Genomic DNA, 24,456 nt, shown 5'->3' with positions numbered 1-24,456 from the left:
CTTCACAGAAAAACACACATAATCTGGTACCATTGCAAATAGAAGCAAGCAATTTCCTTTTATAGCACAAGGCAGCAATTGAAATATTTGATGTTTGTGATGATGCTGGGTCATCAAAAGGTTTAGCTGTATTAGTAATACTATATTTAATTTTGAAAAGGAGATACAGAAAATATATTTAATTGAGCTCATTAACTTATTGTTCACAGGAGAGGTTGGAAAAGAAACCTTAGGTCACTAAAAAGTAGAAACTTTTAGTTCCATAAAAGGTATCCATCATCTATCAAAAACCAACAACACATAAAAATGTAAAACATTAAAATGATAAAACAGAATAAAATAAGGATTGTCACCACACTTGTGTTCTGGAAGGTGGTTCTGGAGATTTAAGCCAATGCAATAATCCAGGAAAAAGAAACAGGTGATATAAATATTGGAAAGGACCAAAGCTGCTGTTACTGCAGATGGCTTAGCCAGAAAATTCTAGAAATCGGCCAGGCACAGTGCCTCATGCCTGTAATCCCAGCACTTTGGGAGGCCAAGGTGGGCAGATCACCTGAGGTCAGGAGTTCCCAACCAGCCTGACCAACATGGTGAAACTCCGTCTCTATTAAAAATACAAAATTAGCTGGGCGTGGTGGCTCATGCCTGTAGTCCCACCTACTTGGGAGGCCGAGGCAGGAGAATCGCTTGAACCCAGGAGATGGAGGTTGTAGTGAACCAAGATCATGCCATTGCACTCCAGCCTGGGCAACAAGAGTGAAACTCTGTCTCAAAAAAAGAAAAAAAAGAAAAGAAAATTCTAGAAATCAACTGACATCAGTAGGGTGGTCAAATACCTGTAGACCCAAAAGGCTTGTGAAAAACAGAAGTTCTCACTCCCATAACTCCCCATGTTTCTCCTCAGAGACAGCTACTCTGGCTTTAGCTGTATCTATAGTTATAAATAATATGTGAGCTGCCATTTCTGATTCAATTCTACATGTTAACTAGTCACTTCTTGTTACCTTCTCTCTTAGCTTGGGCTGCCATAACAAAATGCCATAGACTGGGTGGCTTAAACAACAGGAATTTATTTCTCATAGTGCTGTAGACAAAGTCCAAGATTAAGGTGACAGCAGGGTAGGTGTCTGGTGAGGGCTCTCTCCTTTGGGTGCAGACAGCCACCTTCTTGCTGTGTCTTTACATGGCCTCTCTCTGGTGCATATCAGTGGAGAAAGCATGAGAGGAAGCTCTCTGGTGTCCCTTTTTATAAGGGCACTAATCTCATCATGAGAGGTTTAGACTGCATCTAAACCTTATTACCTACCAAAGGCCCTACCTCCTGATACCATCACACTGGGATTTAGGGGTTCAACATATGGATTTGGGAAGCACACATTTGGTCTGTGGCACCATCTACATGATTGAAGCTTCCTTTCTCTATGTTATAATTCTTTTTTTTTTTTTTTTTTTTCTTTTTTTGAGACAGGGTCTCACTCTGTCATCCAAGCTAGAATGCAATGGCACAATCACAGCTCATTGCAGCCTCAACCTCCTGGGCTCAAGCAACCCTCCCACCTCAGGCTCCTGAGTAGCTGGGACTATAGGCATGCACCACCATGCCTGGCTTGCTTGCTTGCTTATTTACTTAATGCAGAGACAGAGTCTTCCTATGTTGCCCAGGCTGGTCTTGAACTCCTGGGCTCAAGCAATCCTCCTGCCTCAGCCATCCAAAGTGCTGGGATTCCAAGGTATGAGCCACTGTGCTCAGCCTATTCGTTTATGATTTAAGTCAATATTCTGTGTTTCTTATCCTTACATAAATATTATTTAGAGCTGAGTGTTGTAGTGAACAATGATTTCTTTTGGTTTTTACTAAGGTTAATAATAGAGTGGGTTTGTTTTGTTTTGTTTTGTTTTGTTTTTTGCTTAGGTTTTTTGTTTTTTTGTTTTTTGTTTTTTTTTTGGCGTTAGTTCTCTCTTTATAGAGACTCTGTTTCTAGAAACAACTCGCCTGCAGCTGGCTGGCTGGACCAGCACATGCTGACGGGGCTGGACTATTTACAGGCCTACTGTGGGCTGTACTTTGGCCACCTCCCAGCACAGCACTCAGCTGTGACAATAAAATAAGTTAGGTCCGGCCGGGCAGGGCTTGGAGGGGGCAGGGACGGGGGCTTTACACACAAGTGCTGGGGGGCTCGGGGCTTCAGTACTCTTGAGGGGCCGGGCTTTGTAGCTAATTTTGTCTCCCATTTTTTCCAATTGCCTCTCAGTGAAGTTTCCAACAAGACCAATCACATCATATAATCAGAGTTCCCATTTTTATCTTGGATGTATTTCTCCTGGGGTCCTCCCTTGACTGTCATTTGTGGAATTCCTTTTGCCTTTCTGTTGGGTTGAATTCCTTGTTTTCTTATGTTCCTTATTGTCGTCTTTCTTGCTTTCCTCCCACATTGTGATGGAGCAAGTTCCCTAATAGCTTCAATCGATAAAAATAAAGTTAAATGACACCAGGCATGGTGATGAGAGCCTTTAACGTGGCTTGGCTGTCTTTCAAGTCACTCTACTCCAATCTGGTTACCTTCTATGTCTGAGTCACCTGTCATGCTTGGATTTCCCTTCATCCTGGGGATAACCTTCACCTCTCTCTGTAGTTCTCTTGTTGGTTTATTCCATGTTGCCTTTTTTAAAGTTTATGCTCTCCTTTTGGTGAGTCATGTCCTTCAGTAGATTCCTAAGAAAGAGTGCATGGAAGGTAAATTTTTCAGATATTACATATCCGAAAAAAATATATTCTCCACTTGCCCTTCATTGATAATTTTTGCCAGGTAATTTCTAGATCAAAATAATTTTCTTTCAGTAATTTGAGATCATTGGTCATTGTCTTCTAACATTCTATTTACTTTTAGAAAAGATTAAAGCCATTCTTGTTTCTGCCTCTTTTATTAGGCAAACCTGTTTGTTCTCTGGTGGTTTAAAGAACCTTCTCTTTGTACTTGATGTTCTGAAATTTCATGATGTACCTTGATTTGGGTCTGTTTCATCCACTGTGCTGGGTACTTAGAGGAGTCCTTTTATATAGAAATTCACATCCATAAATTTTGAGTTTTCTTGAGTAGCTGATTTCTTTCCCTCCATTTTCTTCACTCTCTCTTCCTGGAACTTTTTTTTTTTTTTTTTGAGACAAGATCTGACTCTGATCTCAGCTCACTACAGCCTTGACCTCCTAGGCTCAAGCAGTCCTCCTACCTCAGCCTCCCAAGTAGCTAGGACTACAGGCACGTGCCATCACACCCAGCTAATTTTTGTATTTTTTTGGTAGAGATGGGGTTTTGCCATGTTACCCAGGCTGGTTTTGAACTCCTGGGCTCAAACAGTCTGTCCACCTCAGCCTCCCAAAGTGCTGTGATTACAGACATGAGCCACCTCGCCTGGCCCCTGGAACTTCTTAATCAGATGTTTGACCTTCTGAACCCATCCTCTAACTTTTTTACTTTATCTCACCTGTTTTTTTTCTTTTCTTTGTTATCTTTTCTAGGAGGTTTTCTCGATTTTATCATGCAGCATTTCTATTGAGTTTTTAATTTCTACTATTCCATTTTTAATTTAAAAAACAGTTTTTGTTTTGAAGGACTATTTTTGTGTCCTTCTTGCAGCCTTCTGTTTCTTTTTCACTTTTGTAATATCTTTTCTCTCTAAGATACTGATGATTTTGGGGTGGGAAATGTTTTCTTCTACCCCTTCAAAGTTACTTTCTTTCAGTTTGTTTTTTGGTTTTTGCTCTCTGCCCTGTTATATAGGCTTTGCTTTCTTCATAGATCCAATAATCTTGGTTATCTGCCTATGTTTTAAGAGTGCAAAGCTCTCTGGATGCTCTGAGCATGTGGATGGGGCTTATGACCCTTGAACTTCATTGAAGATTGACCTGGCTGGGCTGCGTGTTGGGGAGTCCCGAAAATCAGTATCTTTGTCTTTTTTCTTATGCTAATGAAGACCTGGCTGCCAGTATTCTTAGATCCAAGCAGAGGGAAACGTTAGGGATTGGACAGATGAGGAAGTCTTCATACTGAATACTTAGTCATTTAAGCCCCTTGTTTTCACTATAATGTTCAAACCTTCAACTGTGCCCCTCAATCCAGAGAATATTTCGTTTTACCTTCTTTACATTGTTTCTCAATCAGAAGTAATTTTGCCTCCCAGAGAACATTTGGCAATATCCGGAGACATTTTCCATTGCCATTAAGAGTGGGGAGGTGGAGCACAGCTGCTGGCATCAAGTAGGTAGAGGACAGGAAGCTGCTATACACATCCTACAGTGCACGGGGCAGCAGTCCAGATCAATAATTTTATTGGCCCAGGCCAGGCCCAGTGGCTCACGCCTGTAATCCCAGCACTTTGAGAGGCCAAGGCAGGCAGATCACTGGAGGTTAGGAGTTCAGGACCAGCCTGGCCAACATGGTGAAACCCCATCTCTACTAAAAATACAAAAATTAGCTGGGTGTGGTGGCGCACGCTTGTAATCCCAGCTATTCAGGAGGCTGAGGAAGGAGAATCACTTGAACCTGGGAGGCAGAGGTTGCAGTGAGCCAAGATCATGGCACTATACTCTAGCCTGAGCGACAGAGCGAGACTATGTCTCAAAAAAAAAAAGAATTTTATTGGCACAAAATGTCAATATGCCTGAGGTTGAGGAATCCTAATCTAGAGAATAAACTTTCACACTAATGACAGAAGTGGGGCAATCACCCAGCAGCTTGCAGTAGAGCAAAGGGTAAGGACTTAGCCACTTTCAAACAGCTTCCCACCAATCCTCCTTATTTTAGCCGCTCCTCTCCCACCCCCAACCTTCGCTTCCTGTCCTAGAATTACCTGAGTCTTTTTAGACCTTGCAGTGAAGTTGGTTTGTTTCTTGACCTACCTGTTAACCACCTTAGAACTCAGCTTTCTCAGGGTCATTAAGTCAGTTATCCATTGTTCATATGTGTTCTAAGCTTTTTATTTTTTTATTTTTTTTATTTTTTTTTGAGACAGAGTCTTACTCTGTCACCCAGGCTGGAGTGCAACAGCGTGATCTCAGCTCACTGCAACCTCCGCCTGCCAGGTTCAAGCAATTCTTCTGCCTCAGCCTCCCGAGTAGCTGAGATTACAGGTGTGTGCCACCAGGCCCGGCTAATTTTTTTTTTTTTTTTTTTTTTGAGACGGAGTCTCGCTCTGTCACCCAGGCTGGAGTGACACTACAACCTCTGCCTCCCAGGTTCAAGTGATTCTTCTCCCTCAGCTTCCTGAGTAGCTGGGACTAGATAGAGGCACGTGCCACCATGCCTGGGTAATTTTTGTATTTTTAGCAGAGACAGGGTTTCACCATATTGGCCAGGCTGGTCTTGAACTCCTGACCTCGTGATCTGCCCACCTAAGCCTCCCAAAGTGTTGGGATTACAGGCGTGAGCCACCACGTCAAGCCTAATTTTTGTATTTTTAGTAGAGGTGGGGTTTCACCATGTTGGCCAGGCTGGTCTCGAACTCCTGACCTCAAGTGATCCACCCGCCTCGGCCTCCCAAAGTGCTGGAATTACAGGCGTGAGCCACCACACCTGGCTCTGTTCTAAGCTTCTAAAAATGTTACTGTTGTCTCTTTCCTATTCAACCCATCCTCTTGAAAATTTTAGAAGGGTTTTTGGAGGGAGCAAAATTAGGTGTTCAGTCTGATATACTTTCCAATAATGCTAAAATACATGAAATACATGTTGAAGCTACAGTCATTGGCACTGACACAGCAGATGAACATGGGTGAATGGAATGGAATAAAGATTCCAGAAACTGCCACAATATATTGGAAGACACTGAAGACACTGATAAGTGATATTGGGTCAGTTGTCTATCTGCTAGAAAAAAATAAAATTTGCCTTTCTTTATCCCATATATATAACTCAGTGCTAGTTGGATTAAAGATGTAAGCATATATACAAAACTATAAAAATACAGGAGAATGTTTTTATAATCTTCTGTTGAGAATGACCTTGCTAAGAAGGTAAAAATAAAAGAGTTAAAGAAAACCAATTATGTCAGCCAGGCATGGTGGTTCACACCTATAATCCCAGCACTTTGGGAGACCACAGCAGGAGGATCACTTGAGCCCAGGAGTTCGAGACCAGCCTGGGCAACATAGCGAGACCTCATCTCTACAAAGAAATTAAAATCAAAAAGTTAGCCAGATGTGGTGCATTCCTGTAATCCCAGCTACTCAGGAGGCTGAGATAGAAAGATGACTTGAGCCCAGGAGGTGGAGGCTGCAGTGACTCTTGATCATACCACTGAACTCCAGCTTGGGCAACAGAGTGAGACCCTGTCTCAAAAAAAAAAAATTATGTAAAAACTTAAAACTTCCATAGACAAAAGACTCTATGACTTTGAAAAATAAAACTGGATGGGGAAAATATTTGCCACATATATAGTTGGTTACCATCTCTTTTATGTAAAGATCTCTACAAATCAGAAAGTGACTTTTAAAATCTATCAGGCCAGGCACAGTAGTTGGCCAGGTGCAGTGGCTCACACCTGTAATCCTAGTACTTTGGGAGGATGAGGCGAGCAGATTACTTGAGGTCAGGAATTCGAGACCCGCCCGGCCAACATGGTGAAACCCCGTCTCTACTAAAAATACAAAAAATTAGCCGAGCATGGTGGTGCATTCCTGTAATTACAGCTACTCGGGAGGCTGCAGCATGAGAATCGCTTGAACCTGGGAGGCAGAGGTTGCAGTGAGCCAAGATCACGCCACTGCACTCCAGCCTGGGTGATGGAGTGAGACTGTCTGAAAAAAAACCACACACACACTCATAAAAAAAAAGAGAAAAAAAACTATCAAGAAATAAGAGGAGAACTCTAAGTGGTTGATAAGCATTATAAGCATTCAAAAAAATGCTCTACTGTCCTCAACACTGATGAAGAAAAATGCAAATTAAAGTAGAAACAAGATGCTATTCATCAGTGGTTCTTCATGTGTAGTCCCTGAGCCAGCAGCATCAGCATCACCTGAGAACTAGTTAGAAGTGCAGATTCTCAGGTCCATCCTAGACCTGAATCACAGGCAAGCAGTAGGCTTGGTTCAACAAGCCCTCCAGGTGATTCTGATGGTCAAATTTGAGAAACCAGGAGAAAGAAGGAACTATCTTCGGTATTGCCGATGAGTCTCTCACAGTATTGAGCAACAGATGTCAGACATAAGACTGAATACGATAGGATCCATTTATATGAAGATCAAAAGCAGAAACTAATCTGGGATGATAGAGATCAGGGCAATTGTCACCCTTAGAGGAGAGGAGTAACTAGAAATGGGGATAAGGTTTTCAGGTGCTGGCAGTGTTTCTTGATTTGGATGCTGGTTACACAGGTTTATTCAGTTAGTGAAACTTCCCCAAGCTGTTCACTTAGGATTTGTATACTTTTCTTTATGCTGTATTTCAGTACAGCAGTGAAAGTTAAAACATGGGTTCTGTTTTTTTTTTAAATCAGGTTTTTAGCCATTTAAAACAGAAATTTAGTCTGGTGAAGGTGCAAAAGCATGCATATACTGATAACAGAGTAAACTAAGGTTTTTTGTTTGTTTGTGTTTTTGAGACAGAGTCTCGCTCTGCACCCAGGCTCTGCACCTAGGCTGGAGTATAGTGGTGCAATCTCAGCTCACTGCAACCTCCACTTCCCCAGTTCAAGTTATTCTCCTGCCTCAGCCTCCCTAGTAGCTGGGATTACAGGCATGCACCACCATGCCCAGCTAATTTTTGTATTCTTAGTAGAGATGGGGTTTCACCATGTTAGCCAGGCTGGTCTCAAGCTCCTGGCCTCAAGTGATCCGCCTGCCTCAGCCGCCCAAAGTGCTGAGATTATAGGCGTGAGCCACTGTGCCTGGTCAGTAAATTAGTACAAGCTTTTGCTGAACAATTTGGTAGTACCTCTAAAGCTTAAAATATGTATTCTAGAAATTTTCCTCCTAGAAGTCTGTCCTGGAATTCAGGTATACAGAGGCATAGGTTATAAAAATGTTTCTGAGCATTTTTGTACAAACAAAGAAGACAACCTAAATTTCCATCAATAGGGGATTGGTTACATGAATTATGGAAGACTGAGCAACTGTTAAAATTGGCAGAGATGCGTGTGTAGTAGTGTGGAAGGTTGTCCTCCATGGTATTACTGACTGAAAGAATCAAGTTATAGACTCTGTGAACAGAGTGATCCATATTTATAAGGGAGAAAGAGAAAGATGTTCAGGCGATGGTTATAAATGCAAGGAAAGAGGCCAGAAAGGGTAAATACAAAATTGTTTATGTTGGTTTTTCTTGAATTTTTATAACTGGCGGATAGGGAAGGGGGTTGTCATTTCTTTATATACTTCTGTGTTTTTTTTTATTTTTTATTTTTTGAGACGGAGTCTCCCTCTGTCACCCATGATGGAGTGCAGTGGCATGATCTCGGCTCACTGCAACCTCTGCCTCCTGGGTTCAAGCGATTCTCCTGCCTCAGCCTCCCGAGTAGCTGGGACTACAGGCAGGTACCACCACGCCCAGCTAATTTTTGTATTTTTGGTAGAGACAGGGTTTCACCATGTTGGCCAGGATGGTCTTGATCTCTTGACCTCATGATCCGCCCACCTCAGCCTCCCAAAGTGCTGGGATTTACAGGTGTGAGCTACCGTGCCTGGCTCACTGTTAATTTTTTACCTGCATTTATCACTTTGAAATATTTTAAAAGTCTTAGTTTTGCCATTAAAAAAAAAGTCTTAGCCTAAAAAAAAAAATGCTTATCAGGGAAAACAAACAGTATTTTTGTAGTCTAAGCAAATAAAGATTCAGGTTTATCTTAAACACAAAGCAAAAGATGAGTAACATTTTTGAAGAGTGGTTTTTATCAGTATTGGTTATAGTGGAGATAAAAGGTTTGCTTCTTGATATATTTCAGTTACCTAGGAAATTCACTTGGGTAGAACAATTCTTTTCTTGACAGAGACATTCTTTTTACTTTGTTTGCTTGTGAGGTCATGGGTCAAGTATTCCTGTTCTTTGAAAGACGGCTCAGTTAACAATATTGTGCCTTTGTGTAAAAGACAACCACAGCCAGCAAACTAGACAATGCAGCCCTGAACAGCAGGCTTCACTTGCGTTAATAATGAAAAACGTTTTTGCATTCAGAGCCAAGAACTGTGAGTTGAGCCTGTTTAGCTGGATACAGACTTGTGATGGAAACTCTTAAGCCCTTGTGATCACGCAGAGAGACACTATCAACACATCTACAGTGCCTCTTCACTCACTGTTATGTTTCCTATGTGAATCATCCACAAAGGGCCGTTTTGACCCTATCTCAATCAAGAAGCCTGAAATGTTTCAGACGCTGCCATGCCGGATTACATCTATTACCAGTCTTACTGATCCAACAGAACGTCAAATACATGTGTATAGATTACCTGTCAGAATCAATTCGGGCCAAAAACCTCATTAGTGTGAGGCTTAGCACTTTCTGGAATTATATCCCATTTTGTGTATCTTCACTTTCAGTAAATGTTGTTGCCACAGATGTAAACACAAAAGCACATCTCCATTAAGCATCTTGCCTCTGGAATTCATATACTAACATCAAGCAGATAAAAGAATGTAGATGCTGAACTCTAAAGAGCAGAAACAGCAACATTTAGAGTCTTAGCTGCTCCCTGGCACAGGAACCAAAACTGTACCAGGAAAGTGGCTTCTCTCAGGAAGCAGTTTAACATGTCCCTTGGAAACCTGTCTGATGGCTTCAAGATCTTCACAGGAAGTCTTCTTCTTAAAGAAGGGCCTGAAGTCTTCTCTCTTCAATATCCACTTCTTCTAATCCCTATTTGAAGGTCCCCAACTACCTCAGACTGAGTAGGTTGAAAATTCAACTCATGAACAACACTCCCTTAACCTGTTCCTCTTCCATTGTTCCAACAGAACAAGTCAAACCCTGATCTACTCCAGAAATCTTTCTAGATACCTGGGGATCATTCCATTGTATCCTCTCCCTTCTCCTCCCCCAACCCCATATCTAATCCATTAAAGTCCCATCTGCTGAAATTTGTCTTGAATTCACTCACTTCTCAATATTCACTGCCACCATATTGGTCTTGAAGACTTCATATTCTTCTGCTTGGATTATTGCACGCTCTCTGAATTTGTCTCCACACCACTGCTCCCCCTTTCCCCTCCACATGTCCATTCTCTACCTGCAGCCAGAGTGGCTTTATAAAAAAATCTAGCCTAATCTTAACATTCTCTTGCTTAAAACTCTCCCACTGCCCTTCGGATAAAGCACAAAATCCCTAGGCCTCCTGGGCTCATATCATCTGACCTTCCCCAGCTCTCTAACATTTTGCACCAATATCCTAACTTACTACACATTCTTACAGGTTCTAGAAGGTAGCAGAGCCCTTCCCACCTTCAGACCTTTGCCCACGCTGTGTCCTCTGCCTATAATGTTGCCTTTCTGCTTCTGTCTCGCTAGTGCTTTCAGCTTTCTGGTTATTCTTCAGCCTGGACTTCTCCAGTGCTTCCTGTGCCTGCCAGCAAGGTCACTTCCCTCATCATAGACCCTTATCATACCGTTTACCTTCTTATAACATTTGCCACAGTTGTAATCGGTCAGGTATTTCCCCCCACTAGACTTTAGTGCTCTACAAGCAGGATATGTACAATTTGTGTACCACTGTCCTTGGGGCCTGATAGCAGGAAGCCCAGATATTGTAGGTGCTCTTGTGTGTTAAACAAATAAAGGAAATCTGTCTTCCAAGCCTGGTGATTACAGTTACTTTAGTATTTTGTTTCATATACCACAAAGAAAGCTAAACCAGAAATGAAATTCTTTGTCCTGAGTCACACAGCAAGCCAGGACTTGCAGGGCTAGAGCCCACCCTGGACTCCTGTTGCTGTGTCCTGGGCATGTGGTTCACATCTCGACTTTTTTGTGACTTAGGAATAAAGTCCACCTGGAAGGTGCTAGAATGTGAGTGCATACCTTGCTCTAGCTTTCCTTTGTCCAGGACTCAAGACACCTACAGTTTCGGTCAGTTTCCTTTTCCTTGATGAAGTCTTCCTTTAGTCAATGAGTACTGTTAATTTGGCTTTGGGTATGGTCTTACTCGTCAGCAGTTGGATGACTATTGCTGGGGTAAATGCACAACGTGTGGTAAAATACTGAGTGTCCACATCTGGACTGGGCCGCTGTTCATTCTCTCTTCTGAAAGCTGTCTCAGACCACATGTTACTGGCCGTCTGTGAGAAGAGCAGGGAATGCCCAGAGGTTCGTCCCTTGAAAGGAGATCAGCTCCAGGGACCACCTCCAAGGGCACCTGCAGTCTTATTTCCTTGACAAGTATCAGCCTGGGAGCAAATTCCAGCCATGGATGTTGTTTTTCACCAAGTGGTGTTTTAAAACCCCTGATTAGTGCTAATATTTAAAATCAAGATTATTATGTACAAGCTTGAGTTTCTGTGTTCTCCTGGGATGGAGAAGACCTGGCAAAACCAGCCCACAACTATCAGCTAGAGCTGAATTTTAAGAGAACCCCCTAAAACAATATATTGTTGGTCCCTGCCTGGACTGCCATGGTTACCTTCCTGGCATTTGTAGGCACATGAGTTTGCAAACCCTGTAATATTTTTAAGTCATGGCAGGGGAAGGTGGGGGTATATGCATGAAAGTTGTAATTGACTTAGCCAGGCATGGTGCTGCACACCTGTAATCCTAGCTACTTGGGAGGCTAAGGAAGGAGAATCCCTTGAACCCGGAAGGTGGAGGTTGCAGTGAGCCGAGATTGCTCCACGGCACTCCAGCCTGGGCGACGGGAACGAGACTCCATCTCAAATAAATAAATAAATAAGTTGTAATTGACATTCTGTATAATTTTTTTTTCTTTGTCCCTCCTTCCTTCTTTTTCTTTATCTTCTACCGTCCCCTCCTCTCTCCACTGCTTCTACCACTTTACAGGTTCTGGGGCTGCTGGTATGGACGCTTATCGCTGGAACTGAGTACTTCCGGGTCCCCGCATTTGGCTGGGTCATGTTTGTAGCTGTATTTTACTGGGTCCTCACCGTCTTCTTCCTCATTATCTACATAACAATGACCTACACCAGGATTCCCCAGGTGCCGTGGACAACAGTGGTAAGGAAGCTGTGGGTGGTGGTCTTGTCCAGTGCCCACTCGGTAGATGGCATTAGTCCTCTACTAGTCAATCCAAGACTGTCTCTCTGCCCAGAAAAGGTGGGCCATACCATGGAGAACCCAACACAGCAGATAATCTCAACATCATCTAATTGCCTCTCAAGTGGCTTACACCTGGGTGTGAAACTGGGCACATTAGAAGGTCCAGAAATTCCTTTCAGGCAGAATTGCAAACCAATTCTCAGAAGACTGAATCAAGAAAAGCCAGGTTCTCTCCTTTAGACTCTCATTTTATTATTTCCCTGTGAACAATGTCAACTGGAAATAAATATGTCAGGGCGCCAACCTCTGCAGATCGTGCTTCCTATAAACCTCTCCTGGGGCTGTGGCCTTAACCCTTTGTACATCACAGCTCTTTGATGTTGGAGCACATTGTGTATGGAGTTAGAAGGCAAATGAAAATTGCCATTAGAACACATAGGTGTTCTTATATATTTGAAAAGGAGAATTGTCAGGAATGACTGGATTCTCATCCTGGCTCTGGCATCATGCTGGATGCAGGATGGTGAACATGTGGTCCAGGGGAAACAGATAAGAAAATGAGTATATACGAGACCCTGTGGCACACACTGCAGTGGAGCTGTGTAGAAAGTGTGATGGAGGCTGCCACCTCAGCTTAGGGTGGCTGGGAACTCTTCAGAGAGGAAGTGACATTTAGCTTCATCCTGGAGATCGAACATACACATCCTAAGTGGATTCACAGAGATGGAAAGTGGGTTCCCCTTGCCTTAAGAGCATTGACAATCTGGTTGGAAAATTCAGAGTAGCTAAATGATTTACAAAAAAAATCCCAGTGGTACCACATGTGTTTATGTATAAAACAGCTCTCCAGTGATACTATTTTTTTGTCTGTTTTCAACCAATATGTGAGAAAAAATATTTAGTTCCAAATAACTGACTTAGGAACCAAATTTGAAATATACTCTATTTGTGGTTATAGACTAAGTTAAGTTGGCAGACTCTCAGACAACACTATCATTGTTCAAAACGCACCTGGCTTTGTTCTTTCTGTGTTGCTAAGTCCCCCAGGAAAACAAGTCTTACTTTATTTCACAAAGCAGATTGACTGACTCTTGACCATTTCCCCAAATCCAAAAGTAAGGACTCTTTATTAAGGTTTTCAAGAAAGCGTTGCAAGTTTGAAAAGTAATTCCAAACAAGATGCTTCATCACTGTCTAGGGTGGTGGAAGCAGCCTTGTTAGAATTGGTGTTTTGCTGCCTCAGGTGGGCATCAGGAGGGAAAGACTCGTTTAGATGCTGGATTCAAAAAAAAGTTAGCACCTTGAAGTAATAGTAACTATAGGAACACAGGATGAGGGAATAATCAAAGTAGGTTGGAATTTAAGGAATGCCATTTTGGAGAAAGTTGTGTCCTAGGGTGGATCTTGAAGAAAGTGCCTGTGAACTTGGAAGAAGAGGAACTTGGACAGTGTAGTAGGGGAGCAAATTGTTGGGATGGAGGAATGGACAGTACCCTTATTTCCCCTTTTGCATGAGTCTCAATTTCTAGTTATGTTATCTAGATCAGCAATTGGCATGCTGTCTCTGTAAAGGACCAGATAGTAAGTATTGTAGTCGTCTTGGGCCATACTCCTATGGCCCAGCCACTCAACTCTGCCTGCAGCATTGAGAGAAGCCATAGGCAATTTGTAAATGAATGAGCATGGCTGTGTTCCAGTAAAAGTTTATTTACAAAAACTGGTGGTGTCCGGGCGCGGTGGCTCACGCCTGTAATCTTAGCATTTTGGGTAGACATCTGAGGTCAGGGGTTTGAGACCAGCCTGGCCAACGTGGCGAAATCCTGTCTCTACTATAAATACAAAAATTAGCCTGGCGTAGTGGCACATGCCGGTAATCCCAGTTACTCGGGAGGCTGAGGCAGGAGAATCGCTTGAACCCAGGAGGCGGAGGTTGTAATGAGCTGAGATCACGCCACTGCACTCCAGCCTGGGCGACAGAGTGAGACTCTGTCTCAAAAAAACAAAACAAAACTAGTGGTGGGCCAGATTTGACCCACAGGCCGTAGTTTACAGACCTCTTGTCTTGATCATATATAGTCTTTCTCTTCTCCAAGCCTAAAACTCCTTCACTGATTTATTACATTAAAATTTTTTAAATATTGCCTTTAATGGGACTTTTAAAAAGAATATTAACAATGCCTTCTTCCGGCACCCCTGGTTTTAAAATGCTTTGATTTGCATTGTCAGAATTTATTATCATAAGGTGTGTCCCCATTTTACAGATAAGGAAACTGAGGTTTGGAGTCTTGTGACTTTGCACAGATTTACACACAGCAGGGGTCCACATCTCTTGAATTTCATCTGCATTTGTTTTCTGATCTCATCCTGCTCCAGGCCTCCTCTGCCTGAGCGGTAGGTAAGAACTGCAACTAGACACCAGGAAACCAGGACTCCTAATCCCTTTAGAAGGGTTTAATCATTTATCCCCTTTAAGCAAGGCTGTCAGCCTCCAGGTCAGGTGTTGCACACTCACATATGTGAGGCACCAGTCAGGTCGTACAAGTGAGTAAACTCAGCATGGTATCAAACCTTGCCACCCAGACACACTTTCTTAGCATCTTAAACAACTTGAGAATATTCTTCACTTCACAAATAAATAAGCTGGAAATGTGCTCCCAGGATTGCCAAATTTTCTGTTTGTTTTCTAAGGCAATCTAGAAATCTGGGCTTTGGTGTGAACTCTCCCAATTTTAAAATGCTTACAGCCATATTCTTAGAATTCTTTTGCTGCTGGCAGAAGCTACAGGTCAAACATGTCTGACTTCTGGTTGGGGTCTATTTTTACTGTTACAACTAAATACACCTTTGTAACTTCTCAAAGCATTTGTGAGTTGGGTACATGGTGTTAACCAAACATCCAGAGCAGAGACTGGAAAAAGTTTCCGTCTGTTAACAACTAAAGGCTCTGACTAAACTTCCATATTTTCCACTGCCCAGCAGAATCTCTTACAGAACAGCCTGTGGGGGATTCAGATGCCAGCCCAACTGTCGTGTCCCAGCACAAATCAGGAGCGTAGCAAGGGTCAGGCTGGGACTTTGTGCTGAGGCAGCTGACAGGCTCCTGCTGCCAAATTGGACTGCCTAAACTCTTGCTACTCAAAGTGTGGTCCCTGGACCAGCAGCATCACTGGGAGATTATTAGGAATACAGAATTTTAGGCCCTACTCTAATTCTGATTTGTACTGACTGAATCAGAAATTCTGTAGAGGGCTTCAGAATCTCCATTATGACAAGATTTCCAGATAATTCTTAGGCATCTAAAATGTGGGAAACACTGGTTTGAAAATAGTTATAGATTCATAATCCCTGAGTCAAAACCTTTAGGTCAGATGTGAATTAAGAGTTTGTTTTGTTTCATTTTGAGACGGAGTTTCACTCTTGTTGCCCAGGCTGGAGTGCAATGGCACCATCTCAGCTCACTGCAACTTCCACCTCCCGGGTTCAAGCGATTCTCCTGCATCAGCCTCCCGAGTAGCTGGGATTAAAGGCATGCACCACCACGCCCAGCTAATTTTGTATTTTTAGTAGAGACAGGGTTTCTCCATGTTGGTCAGGCTGGTCTCAAACTCCTGAACTCAGGTGATCCACCCGCCTCGGTCTCCCAAAGTGCTGGGATTACAGGTGTGAGCCACTGTGCCCAGCCTAAGAATTTTTTGTTTGTTTGTTTGTTTGTTTTTCAAATTTTGGAAAGGTAATAAGGTAATTTGGTGCATTTACAACAATATGTGACCTGTACCCCTGAGTCTGGGGCTGCACTGTAATGAGACAAATTAATGTTTCTGCAAGAACACGTGGATTTTCCTGCTAAGACGGTTAATGAAGACCACATTGCTCCCATGTCAGCTCAGGTCAGCTCTTACTACCAAATGACTTTTGAATTTACTCTTGCTTTTCAGAGCATTTAGGGAATCTAAGATTGCAGAGAAAGGATTTGTAGACTTGGTTTTAGTCCCCTGGGAACTTGTCTGGGAGACCACTGCAGAAACCAGAGTTTTATAATCTCGCGTGTAGTGCCTTCATTGATAAGGCATGAACTTTGCATTGGAATCTTAACAATAGCTCATTCCCTTAATGTGTCTGTAGAGATAGAAAGTGACCTATATCCATTTTTAATATGCAGCAGAAACCACAGCTGGTTCCTACTATCACCTCTGAGCTCCTAGGCCACAACTGTTATGATACCATTTATTCAGGGAGACTTGGATAGGTTTTCCAACAAATCTGATTTAAGCTAAAAGTTCAAAGCAATAAAATTTGCCTTCTTCATAGCACCAAGCACTAGGGTCTACATACATGTGTTTCCTGAGGATTCGTCCTCTGTAGCTCATCCCTGCTGACCTCACTGCAAGCCTTGTGAGCTCCAGAGAGCAGGGATGTTTGTCTCCTTTTACCAGTTAAAGCAGCTACTATTTTTTTTCTTTTTTTTTTTTTTTTTTTTTTTGTGGAGATGGAGTCTTACTTTATTGCCCAGGCTGGAGTATAGTGGTGCAATCTTGGCTCACTACACCCTCCGCCTCCCAGGTTCAAACAATTCTCCTGCTTCAGCCTCCTGAGTATCTGGGATTACAGGCGCTCACCACCACACCCAGCTAATTTTTGTATTTTTTTAGTGGAGACGGGGTTTCACTGTGTTAACCAGGCTGGTCTTGAACTCCTGACCTCAGGTAATCTGCCCGCCTTCATCTCCCAAAGTGCTGGGATTACAAGCGAGAGCCACCGCACCTGGCCGGCAGTTACTATTTCTTAAGTACATACTGTGTGCCAGATGTCACACTGGGTCCTTTATATTTTACATCATTTCATTTAATCCTTACAGTAACTCTGCAAAGATAGAATGCATTATTTCCATTTTGCAGATGAAGAAACTGGGGCACTGAGAGGATGCTTGAGAGCCAGGAATGGGAGGCAGGTCCTCTAATACCAACCACAGTTGTGAAACTTGGAGTCTGTTTGGCTCCCAGTATACACAGATATTCCAGTTTCTCTTGCCCTTGGAAGTAGCTATTTCCGCTGTGCCATCCTGAGCAGGAAGTGCCAGCCCAGATGTTGGGTCTTGGCAGTCTTTTCAGCATAGCAGCTCTAAAGAGTCCCATTTTTTATTGTAAATCTTCCAAAAGACCCTTCTTCTAATGATGGTGCCAGAACTGAGCACATGACTTATTGGCAGGGGCTGAGAGTCAGAAAATGGGACCTTCCTGTTGCTCTGTCACCAGCCAGCCTGCCTGAACCTACAGGCCTAAGTCCCTGCTGTCACCTGGTGGGATCATGTTATAACCAGGATCCATTGAGTCTTCCTGTCTCCTCTTAACCAGTCAATCCAAATGCCTTAGCCAGACGGGCACAGTCAATTTCTAAATGACTGCCTCTGGCCTCTAGCTGATACAATCATTAAACAGGAATAAGAAAAGTAAGTTACTGTGTATACTTTATAGTTTACACAACTCTTTAACAATATGGTCTCCTTTGAGATGGGTGAGACTTGTATAGTTTTTCCCATTTTGTAAATTGAGTACAATCAGTTTGATGGTAGGTTTAATCCCTATAAGAGAGGTCCAAAACAGCATTGGTTTAAAACTTATTTCTCTCTCCTGTGATAGTCCAGAAGTAAGTCACCTGTTCTATAAGATCACCTGTGCCCCAGGTTCCTCCTTTCTTGAGGCTCTGCCATCTTTAACAGTTGGCCTGTGGTCCAAGGTGGCAGCTTCAGCACCTGCCATCACATCTAGATTCCTAGTCAGGGGGAGAGAAGGTAAAAAGTGGGCAGTGGAGGGCACTTCTTCCCTTTAAGGCACAGTGTTGATGTTGTATATGTTACATCTGCTCACATTCTGTTAGCCTAAATGTGGTCACCTGACCACATCTCCTTCCAAAGGAGGCTGGAAGGTGGAATCTTTAGGTGGCCATGTGCTCAGCTGGAAACTCCGTTACCATATAAGAAGAGAGAAGCATAGCAAGGCACAGCCAGCAGCTCTGCCACAGACGAAGCAGCTAAAGAGGTTATTTCCCCAAAGCCACATAGCTGTGAGCGCTGCATTGGCCCATCTCCTGGATCCTGCAGCCCTTCTTCTAGTTGCTTATCATATCTTCCTTCTTTCTTTTTTGGTTGTGGATTCAAAATATAGCTTTTTAGATGAAACCTACATGGAGATTCCCAACAGACCTGATTCAGTGTGTCAGGGGTAGGGCCTGGGAACATGCTTTTCTGACAGATTTCCAGATAGTGCTGATACCGCTCCTGCACTTTGAGTAGCACTGAGCTCCTTTACTAGCTGGTTGTAGACAAGGTGGGGAGGGAAAAGGGGATTCTTATCCAGCATCAGCCTGTACCTTTTCCTCAGCCTTTGCCCAGACCCAGTCTCTTCTGTCAAGCATGAGTGTCTCTTCCACCAATGTATGGTAATAGGGACTAGAGAGCCAGAAAGGCAAGCCGCAGGTGAAGAGGACATCCCTACCACCCTTAAGAAATGGACTCTGGGCCAGGTGCAGTGGCTCATGCCTTATAATCCCAGCACTTTAGGAGTCCAAGGCAGGAGGATCACTTGAGCCCAGGAGTTCAAGACCAGCCTGGGCAACATAGCAAGACCTGTCTCTACTGAAAATAAAAATTAGGCCAGGTGCGGTGGCTCATGCCTGTAATGCCAGCACTTTGGGAGGCTGAGGCAGGCGGATCATGAAATCAGGAGATCAAGACCATCTTGGCTAACCTGGTGAAACCCCATCTCTACTAAAAATACAAAAAATTAGCCGGGCGTGCTGGCATGTGCCTGTAGTCCCAGCTACTCAGGAGGCTGAGGCACGAGAATCGCTTGAACCTGAGAGGCAGAGGTTGCAGTGAGCCAAGATCAGGCTACTGCAGTCAGCCTAGATGACAGAGTAAGATTCTGTCTCAAAAGAAAAAAAAAAAGACAGAAAAGAAATGGAGTCTGATGGAAAAGATGTGTACACGGCTGATTATACTAAACAGAGGGATATTTAAATAAATGCTAAAAAGAGAGGCATGTGAAGCTCCAGGGGAGCCATCCTTCCCAACTGTTCACTTAAATTTTCGGCAGTTTGGGTATGCCAGATGGTGAACCTAGGTAGCTATGTCTTTAAACTCTTGAGGACCCAATATCAGATGCCTGAAAATCTTGCGTTCTTAGCTGTCTGAATAGATGTAACACCAGGGACAGGAGCTGCTCATTATCCCCCACTATCCATTTTCTTCCGTAGTAATAGAAGTTTCAGTTGAGCCTTGGCCACTCTGCCACTGGGTGGGCCCTGGGACTGAGTTCCAGCTGAGGGTATGTTTGCAGCAGTGATGTGTGAAGCTTCGTGGCCCCAAAGTGGGGCTGCTTTTTTTCTCCTCCCCCTCCTCCCCTTCCTAGCAGCTGGGATTCTGCTGTGGTAATGGGACACCTCCTGGGCCATGCGGAGAATTGTGAGACCCTGGAGATGGCCAAGTATTGTGGATGGAGCCTGTGTCCCTGTCACCCTGAGGCTGCCAGACCAGCTCTGGCTGCCTAAGCCTTAGATAGGAGTCAACTCTCTTTCCTAAGCCACCATCTTGGGTCATGTCACCACAGCCAAATTTACTAACTGTATATTATCTCAGGACTTCTTTCCATTATCTTGAGATCTGAGATTTATCTTAATATGTCCATAAGTACTATGCATAGCTGGGTAAAAATAAGCCAGTATTTGAGAAAAAAAAAAAAGAGAGAGAGAACATTTTTATACCAAGGAGGGATTGACTTTCAGAAAAGAGTAGACTTCTCTCTCCTCCATTCCTCCAAAAAAAGAAGTTGAAAACCTTCTGATTTTTTCTGTGTGTTTTTTGTTGTTGTTGTTGTTGTTGTTTGTTTGTTTTTGTTTTTGAGATGGAGTCTCACTCTGTCACCCAGGCTGGAGTGCAGTGGCATGATCTCGGCTCACTGCAACCTCCCCCTCCCAGGTTCAAGTGATTCTCGAGCCTCAGCCTCCTGAGTAGCTGGGATTACAGGGCCCATCACCACGCTCGGCTAATTTTTATATTTTTAGTAGAGATGGGATTTCACCATGTTGGCCAGGCTGATCTCGAACTCCTGACATCTCAGGTGATCCACTCACCTTGGCCTCCCAGAGTGCTGGGATTACAGGTGTGAGCCACTGCACCCAGCGGAATTTTTAAATTACTATATTGTCCTTGTAGCTCTCTTTCACCGTGGCCCAGGGACCTGGCATTTCAGTTGGAGGAGCTATAAGGTTTTTCAACTTGAAGAGTCTCTGATCCAGGGCCTATTTCTCTATAGCAACAAGATCTCATGTTTCTATGAAGCTCAGTAACATTCTAGAACCCTCTGAAGCTTCACATATCCCTCCTTCATTTCTGTAGCCCAGATTTCTTTTTTTAACCTTTATGATGATCCTGGTTTCTTTGCTCTTCTCTTTTCTTTCATCTCTCCACCTATTTTCACTACATTTCCTCCAACCCAGGCATTCCCCAGACATGTTTACTTTTGGGAGTGTTAAACAAGACTAGGGAAGTCACAAAGTTAGGCACTGTGAGATAGTGCCTGAGAGAGGCTTGTAAGAACCTGGCAGAGCCCCCAGTGTGGGGGGTGCACAGCGGAAGAATGCCCCTGCCTTCTACTCACGTCTCTACCAACCCTCTTCCCCTTCCCCATTTCTTTCCAAGGGAAATAGCAGTTTCTTGTTTCTTTAGAGTTCAGAAAAAATGGGCCATACTTACTGAGAGATGGGGTCATTGCATGTTCACAGGTCGTAGACTCAGAGAGTCTTTCCCCATCTTCTCTCTGGCCCCCTCGTCCACATGGGCTCATGCACAAGGCCCAGGACATCAGGGCAGTTCTGGCCAGGCTGAGCTTTCCCTGAATTCTCTTTCATTTATTCTCATTCTTTCCTTGTATAAAGAACTAGACATGCATGAGAGCCCTGAAACACATCCTCAAAGATGTTCGTTGCAGTAGCATTTGTAATCCTGGAAAAATTAGCAACATTGAAATGCCCATCAATAGGGGAAAATTAAATTATGAAGTATTAGTGGCAAGACAAGACTAAATGGCTTGGCAAGTACTAAATGTGCGTGACTCTATATTCTAAGAGGTGATATGGGGGAAAAAATACCAGTAAGGGCTTGTGTGTTAATGCACAGATGTGTTTCTAGACCAAAAAGTAAACAAAAAAACACAACCAACATTCCTAATGAGTCATTTAGTGAGACCAGGGCTGCTTAGGGGACAGTTTCGGCAGCCTGACCCTGGGTCTGACTGTGATGAAGCCCTTATCTTAAAGGTTAAGTGCCCCGAGCTGGGGACAGTGTGAGCACAGGTGGAGGTGGCGACAGGGACATACAACCTCTGCCACAATGCTAGGGCCTGCAATGGGAAAATTCTATGTAGCTTTTTTTTTCTCTGAGACGATAGAGATTGCTTCCTCCCTTTCCCCTACCCCTTCCTCTGTCTCCAAGTTACTGAGGGAAAGATGTTAGACCACAAAGGGCCCACTCCTGAGAGGCATCCCCCTTCCTCCCCAGTTGGTTTCTGCTCTGGTTTCACCTCACCCCTGCCCCTCCCCTGTGTTCAGGCAGGACCCAGCTTTGCATGTTTTCCTATGCATGGTTCAGAGCATGGTTTCTTAGAGTTTAGACATAACTGAAAACCAAATACCTACCAGGACTTACATATCTTCTCTAAAAATAGGAACAAATAAGGTGAAGCCAAGGGTGACATTAGTTCCCAAAGGGCTGTAACCGCCTTTTTAAGAACTTGCAGCTAGAACAGAGGAGCTCATTTAAATATCCCTCCCTGTTTGGAACGGGGGGGTTAGGGAGTCAGCTGGGCCTGTTTTGGGGGACACTCTATTGCGCCTCTACGTCAGGGACACATGCAAGGGCTACAGCTGCAGCTGAGGGCCAGGGGCTGAGGCTGAGCCCACTGAGTCCTCAGACAGCGTCAGCTTGGCTGACATCTGGATGAGATGAGGCTCAGGAGCAAACCGAAGAAGCAAAATGACTGAAGGGGCAGCATGCAGTCTCAGTGTCTTGTGGGGGCAGGGGGTGGCATCTGGTATGAGCTGCCGTAAAACCCTCTCCTCTTGAACTTGCTGCCTCCCCAAGGCCCTGAGAGCTGCCTTCCCACAGCCTTGTCCCCCACCCTCCCACAGGTGTCCACGTGGGCCCCTTCCACACCAGAGGTACAGCCCTCATCACTTCTGAAGTCCAGAGGTGTGTAGACCCTCCCCTCTCCCTAAACACTCTGCCCTTGTGTCCCCCCAGGGCCTGTGCTTTAACGGCAGTGCCTTCGTCTTGTACCTCTCTGCTGCTGTTGTAGACGCATCTTCCGTCTCCCCTGAGAGGGACAGTCACAACTTCAACAGCTGGGCGGCCTCATCGGTGAGTAGCCCTCCATCCCCACATGATCCTCCTCTTCCGTCTCCAAGGCTTACTTGGGATTGGGGAAGACAGAGTCATCTGCAGGAAAAAGGAGCGCTTGCAGTAGTGACAAATTAGCAATTGGCTTATTGATTTGAAAATATCTAAAACTGGCAGGGAGCAGGGGGCAGGGGACCCTCCTGGCCCGAAGTGGGAAAAGGCTGGGAGACTGCTTGAGTGAATGCCGGATGACTGGAACAAGATAAGTATTCAAGGGAGAAAAGCTGTTTAAAACATGCTAAGAATAATTCTACTGCCTATAATTTATTAAGTGGGGGAAGGTTGCAGAAAATGAACAGAATATAATTCCATTTAGTTTTTTTTAAGTGAAAATATTTGTTTTGTTTATGCATTGAGAATGCCTAGAAAAATATATACCAGTAGAGGTTCCTTCTAGAGACTGGGATCAGGAAATGAGGGGAGTGGGACAAGGAACTTCTATTTTTTTTTTAAGAGAAGGGGTCTTGCTCCATCACCCAGGCTGGAGTGCAGTGGCATAATTATAGCTCACTGCAACCTGGAACTCCTCAGCTTGAGCCATCCTCCTACCTCAGCCTCCTGAATAGCTGGGACTAGAATCCTGCACCACCGTGCCCAGCTAATGTTTTAACTTTTTTGTAGAGACTAAGTCTCGCTATGTTGCACAGGCTGGTCTGGATTTCCTGGGCTCAAGTGATCTTCCTGCCTTGGCCTCCCAAAGTGCTGGAATTACAGGCGTGAGCCACTGCACCTGACCTTACTTTTTGATTTATGTACTTCTGTTTGCATTTTTAAACCATAAGTGTGTATTATTTTTCTAATTAAAAAAAAACTGTTATTAAGAATCTCTGTGAGATTGGCCTTAAAATAGCCCATCTCCAAAAGAAGGCTATCGGGGGAAGGAGGGAGGCAGTTATACAGAAATGCCAAAATGATTATGTCAAAGCTGATTGATGGTACTTGGGGGTTCATCATATTCTTTACTTTTATTTCTGTTTGAAGATCTCTATTTAAAAGTAGATTGGTCGGGCACAGTGGCACATGCCTGTAATCCCAGTACTTTAGGAGGACTAGGCGGGTGGATCACCTGAGGTCAGGAGTTCAAGGCCAGCCTGGCCAACATGGTGAAACCCCATCTCTACTAAAAATACAAAAAAATGAGCCGGGGGTGGTGGCGGTCACCTGTAATCCCAGCTACTTGGGATGCTGAGGCAGGAGAATCGCTTGAACCCAGGAGGCAGAGGTTGCAGTGAGCCAAGATCATGCCATTGCACCCCAGCTTGGGCGACAAGAGCGAAACTCCATCTCAAAAAAACAAAATAAAATAAAAGTAGAGCACATGGATGCCGGTGACATTAAAAATCACAAGCTTCGTCAAGACTGGGCTCAAGTTAACACATAGCAAGAATGGACTAGAACTGGATGGAGGCTGCCCCATTGATTAAGAAGTGCCTGCATTTTCCTCCTGCCTGTTCACACCTCACATACCATGTGGGCTTATTGCTTACTCTGGCCCACTGGACTCATTTATGTGAACTGACACTGTAGCAACCCGAGATTGTACCCCGGACCTAGATTGCCTGTGCTAAATTAGAAATGATACACTTTTCTCAGATGCACTGCCGCCGTATTCACTGCTAAGTGAACTCCCTGAGGTTATTTGAGCAAAACTACAGGCTTTCAGATGTTCTCCAAAATAAAAACAGCATGACCAGAAATCATTTGAGAAGGATAGTAATTGAACCAATAAAGCAGTTTTAGATGACAAAGCCTGGTATCAAGAGAAGGTAGTGAGTGCATGATTCAATGGAGGTGAAATGATAACTTTTGCTAATTAG

At 43.9% G+C, this 24,456-nt stretch overlaps 1 protein-coding gene across 2 annotated transcripts in view; it reads left to right on the top strand.

The window, feature by feature from the left end:
* Positions 1-24,456, top strand: part of CMTM8 (CKLF like MARVEL transmembrane domain containing 8) — a 131,380-nt gene that overhangs the window by 106,303 nt on the left and 621 nt on the right. Inside the window, exons 2-3 of one of the 2 annotated variants that reach the window (XM_003776293.3) lie at positions 11,974-12,147; positions 22,484-22,600. In XM_003776293.3, the coding sequence (XP_003776341.1) occupies positions 11,974-12,147; positions 22,484-22,600 (291 nt within the window). The remainder of the gene's footprint in view (positions 1-11,973; positions 12,148-22,483; positions 22,601-24,456) is intronic. The other variant, XM_024245130.3, reaches the window with a different exon arrangement.

Source organism: Pongo abelii, chromosome 2, assembly GCF_028885655.2.
Source record: "Pongo abelii isolate AG06213 chromosome 2, NHGRI_mPonAbe1-v2.0_pri, whole genome shotgun sequence".
NCBI lineage: Eukaryota > Metazoa > Chordata > Mammalia > Primates > Hominidae > Pongo > Pongo abelii.
Note: the sequence above shows the minus strand (reverse complement) of the source record. Positions and strands in the feature narration are given on the sequence as shown.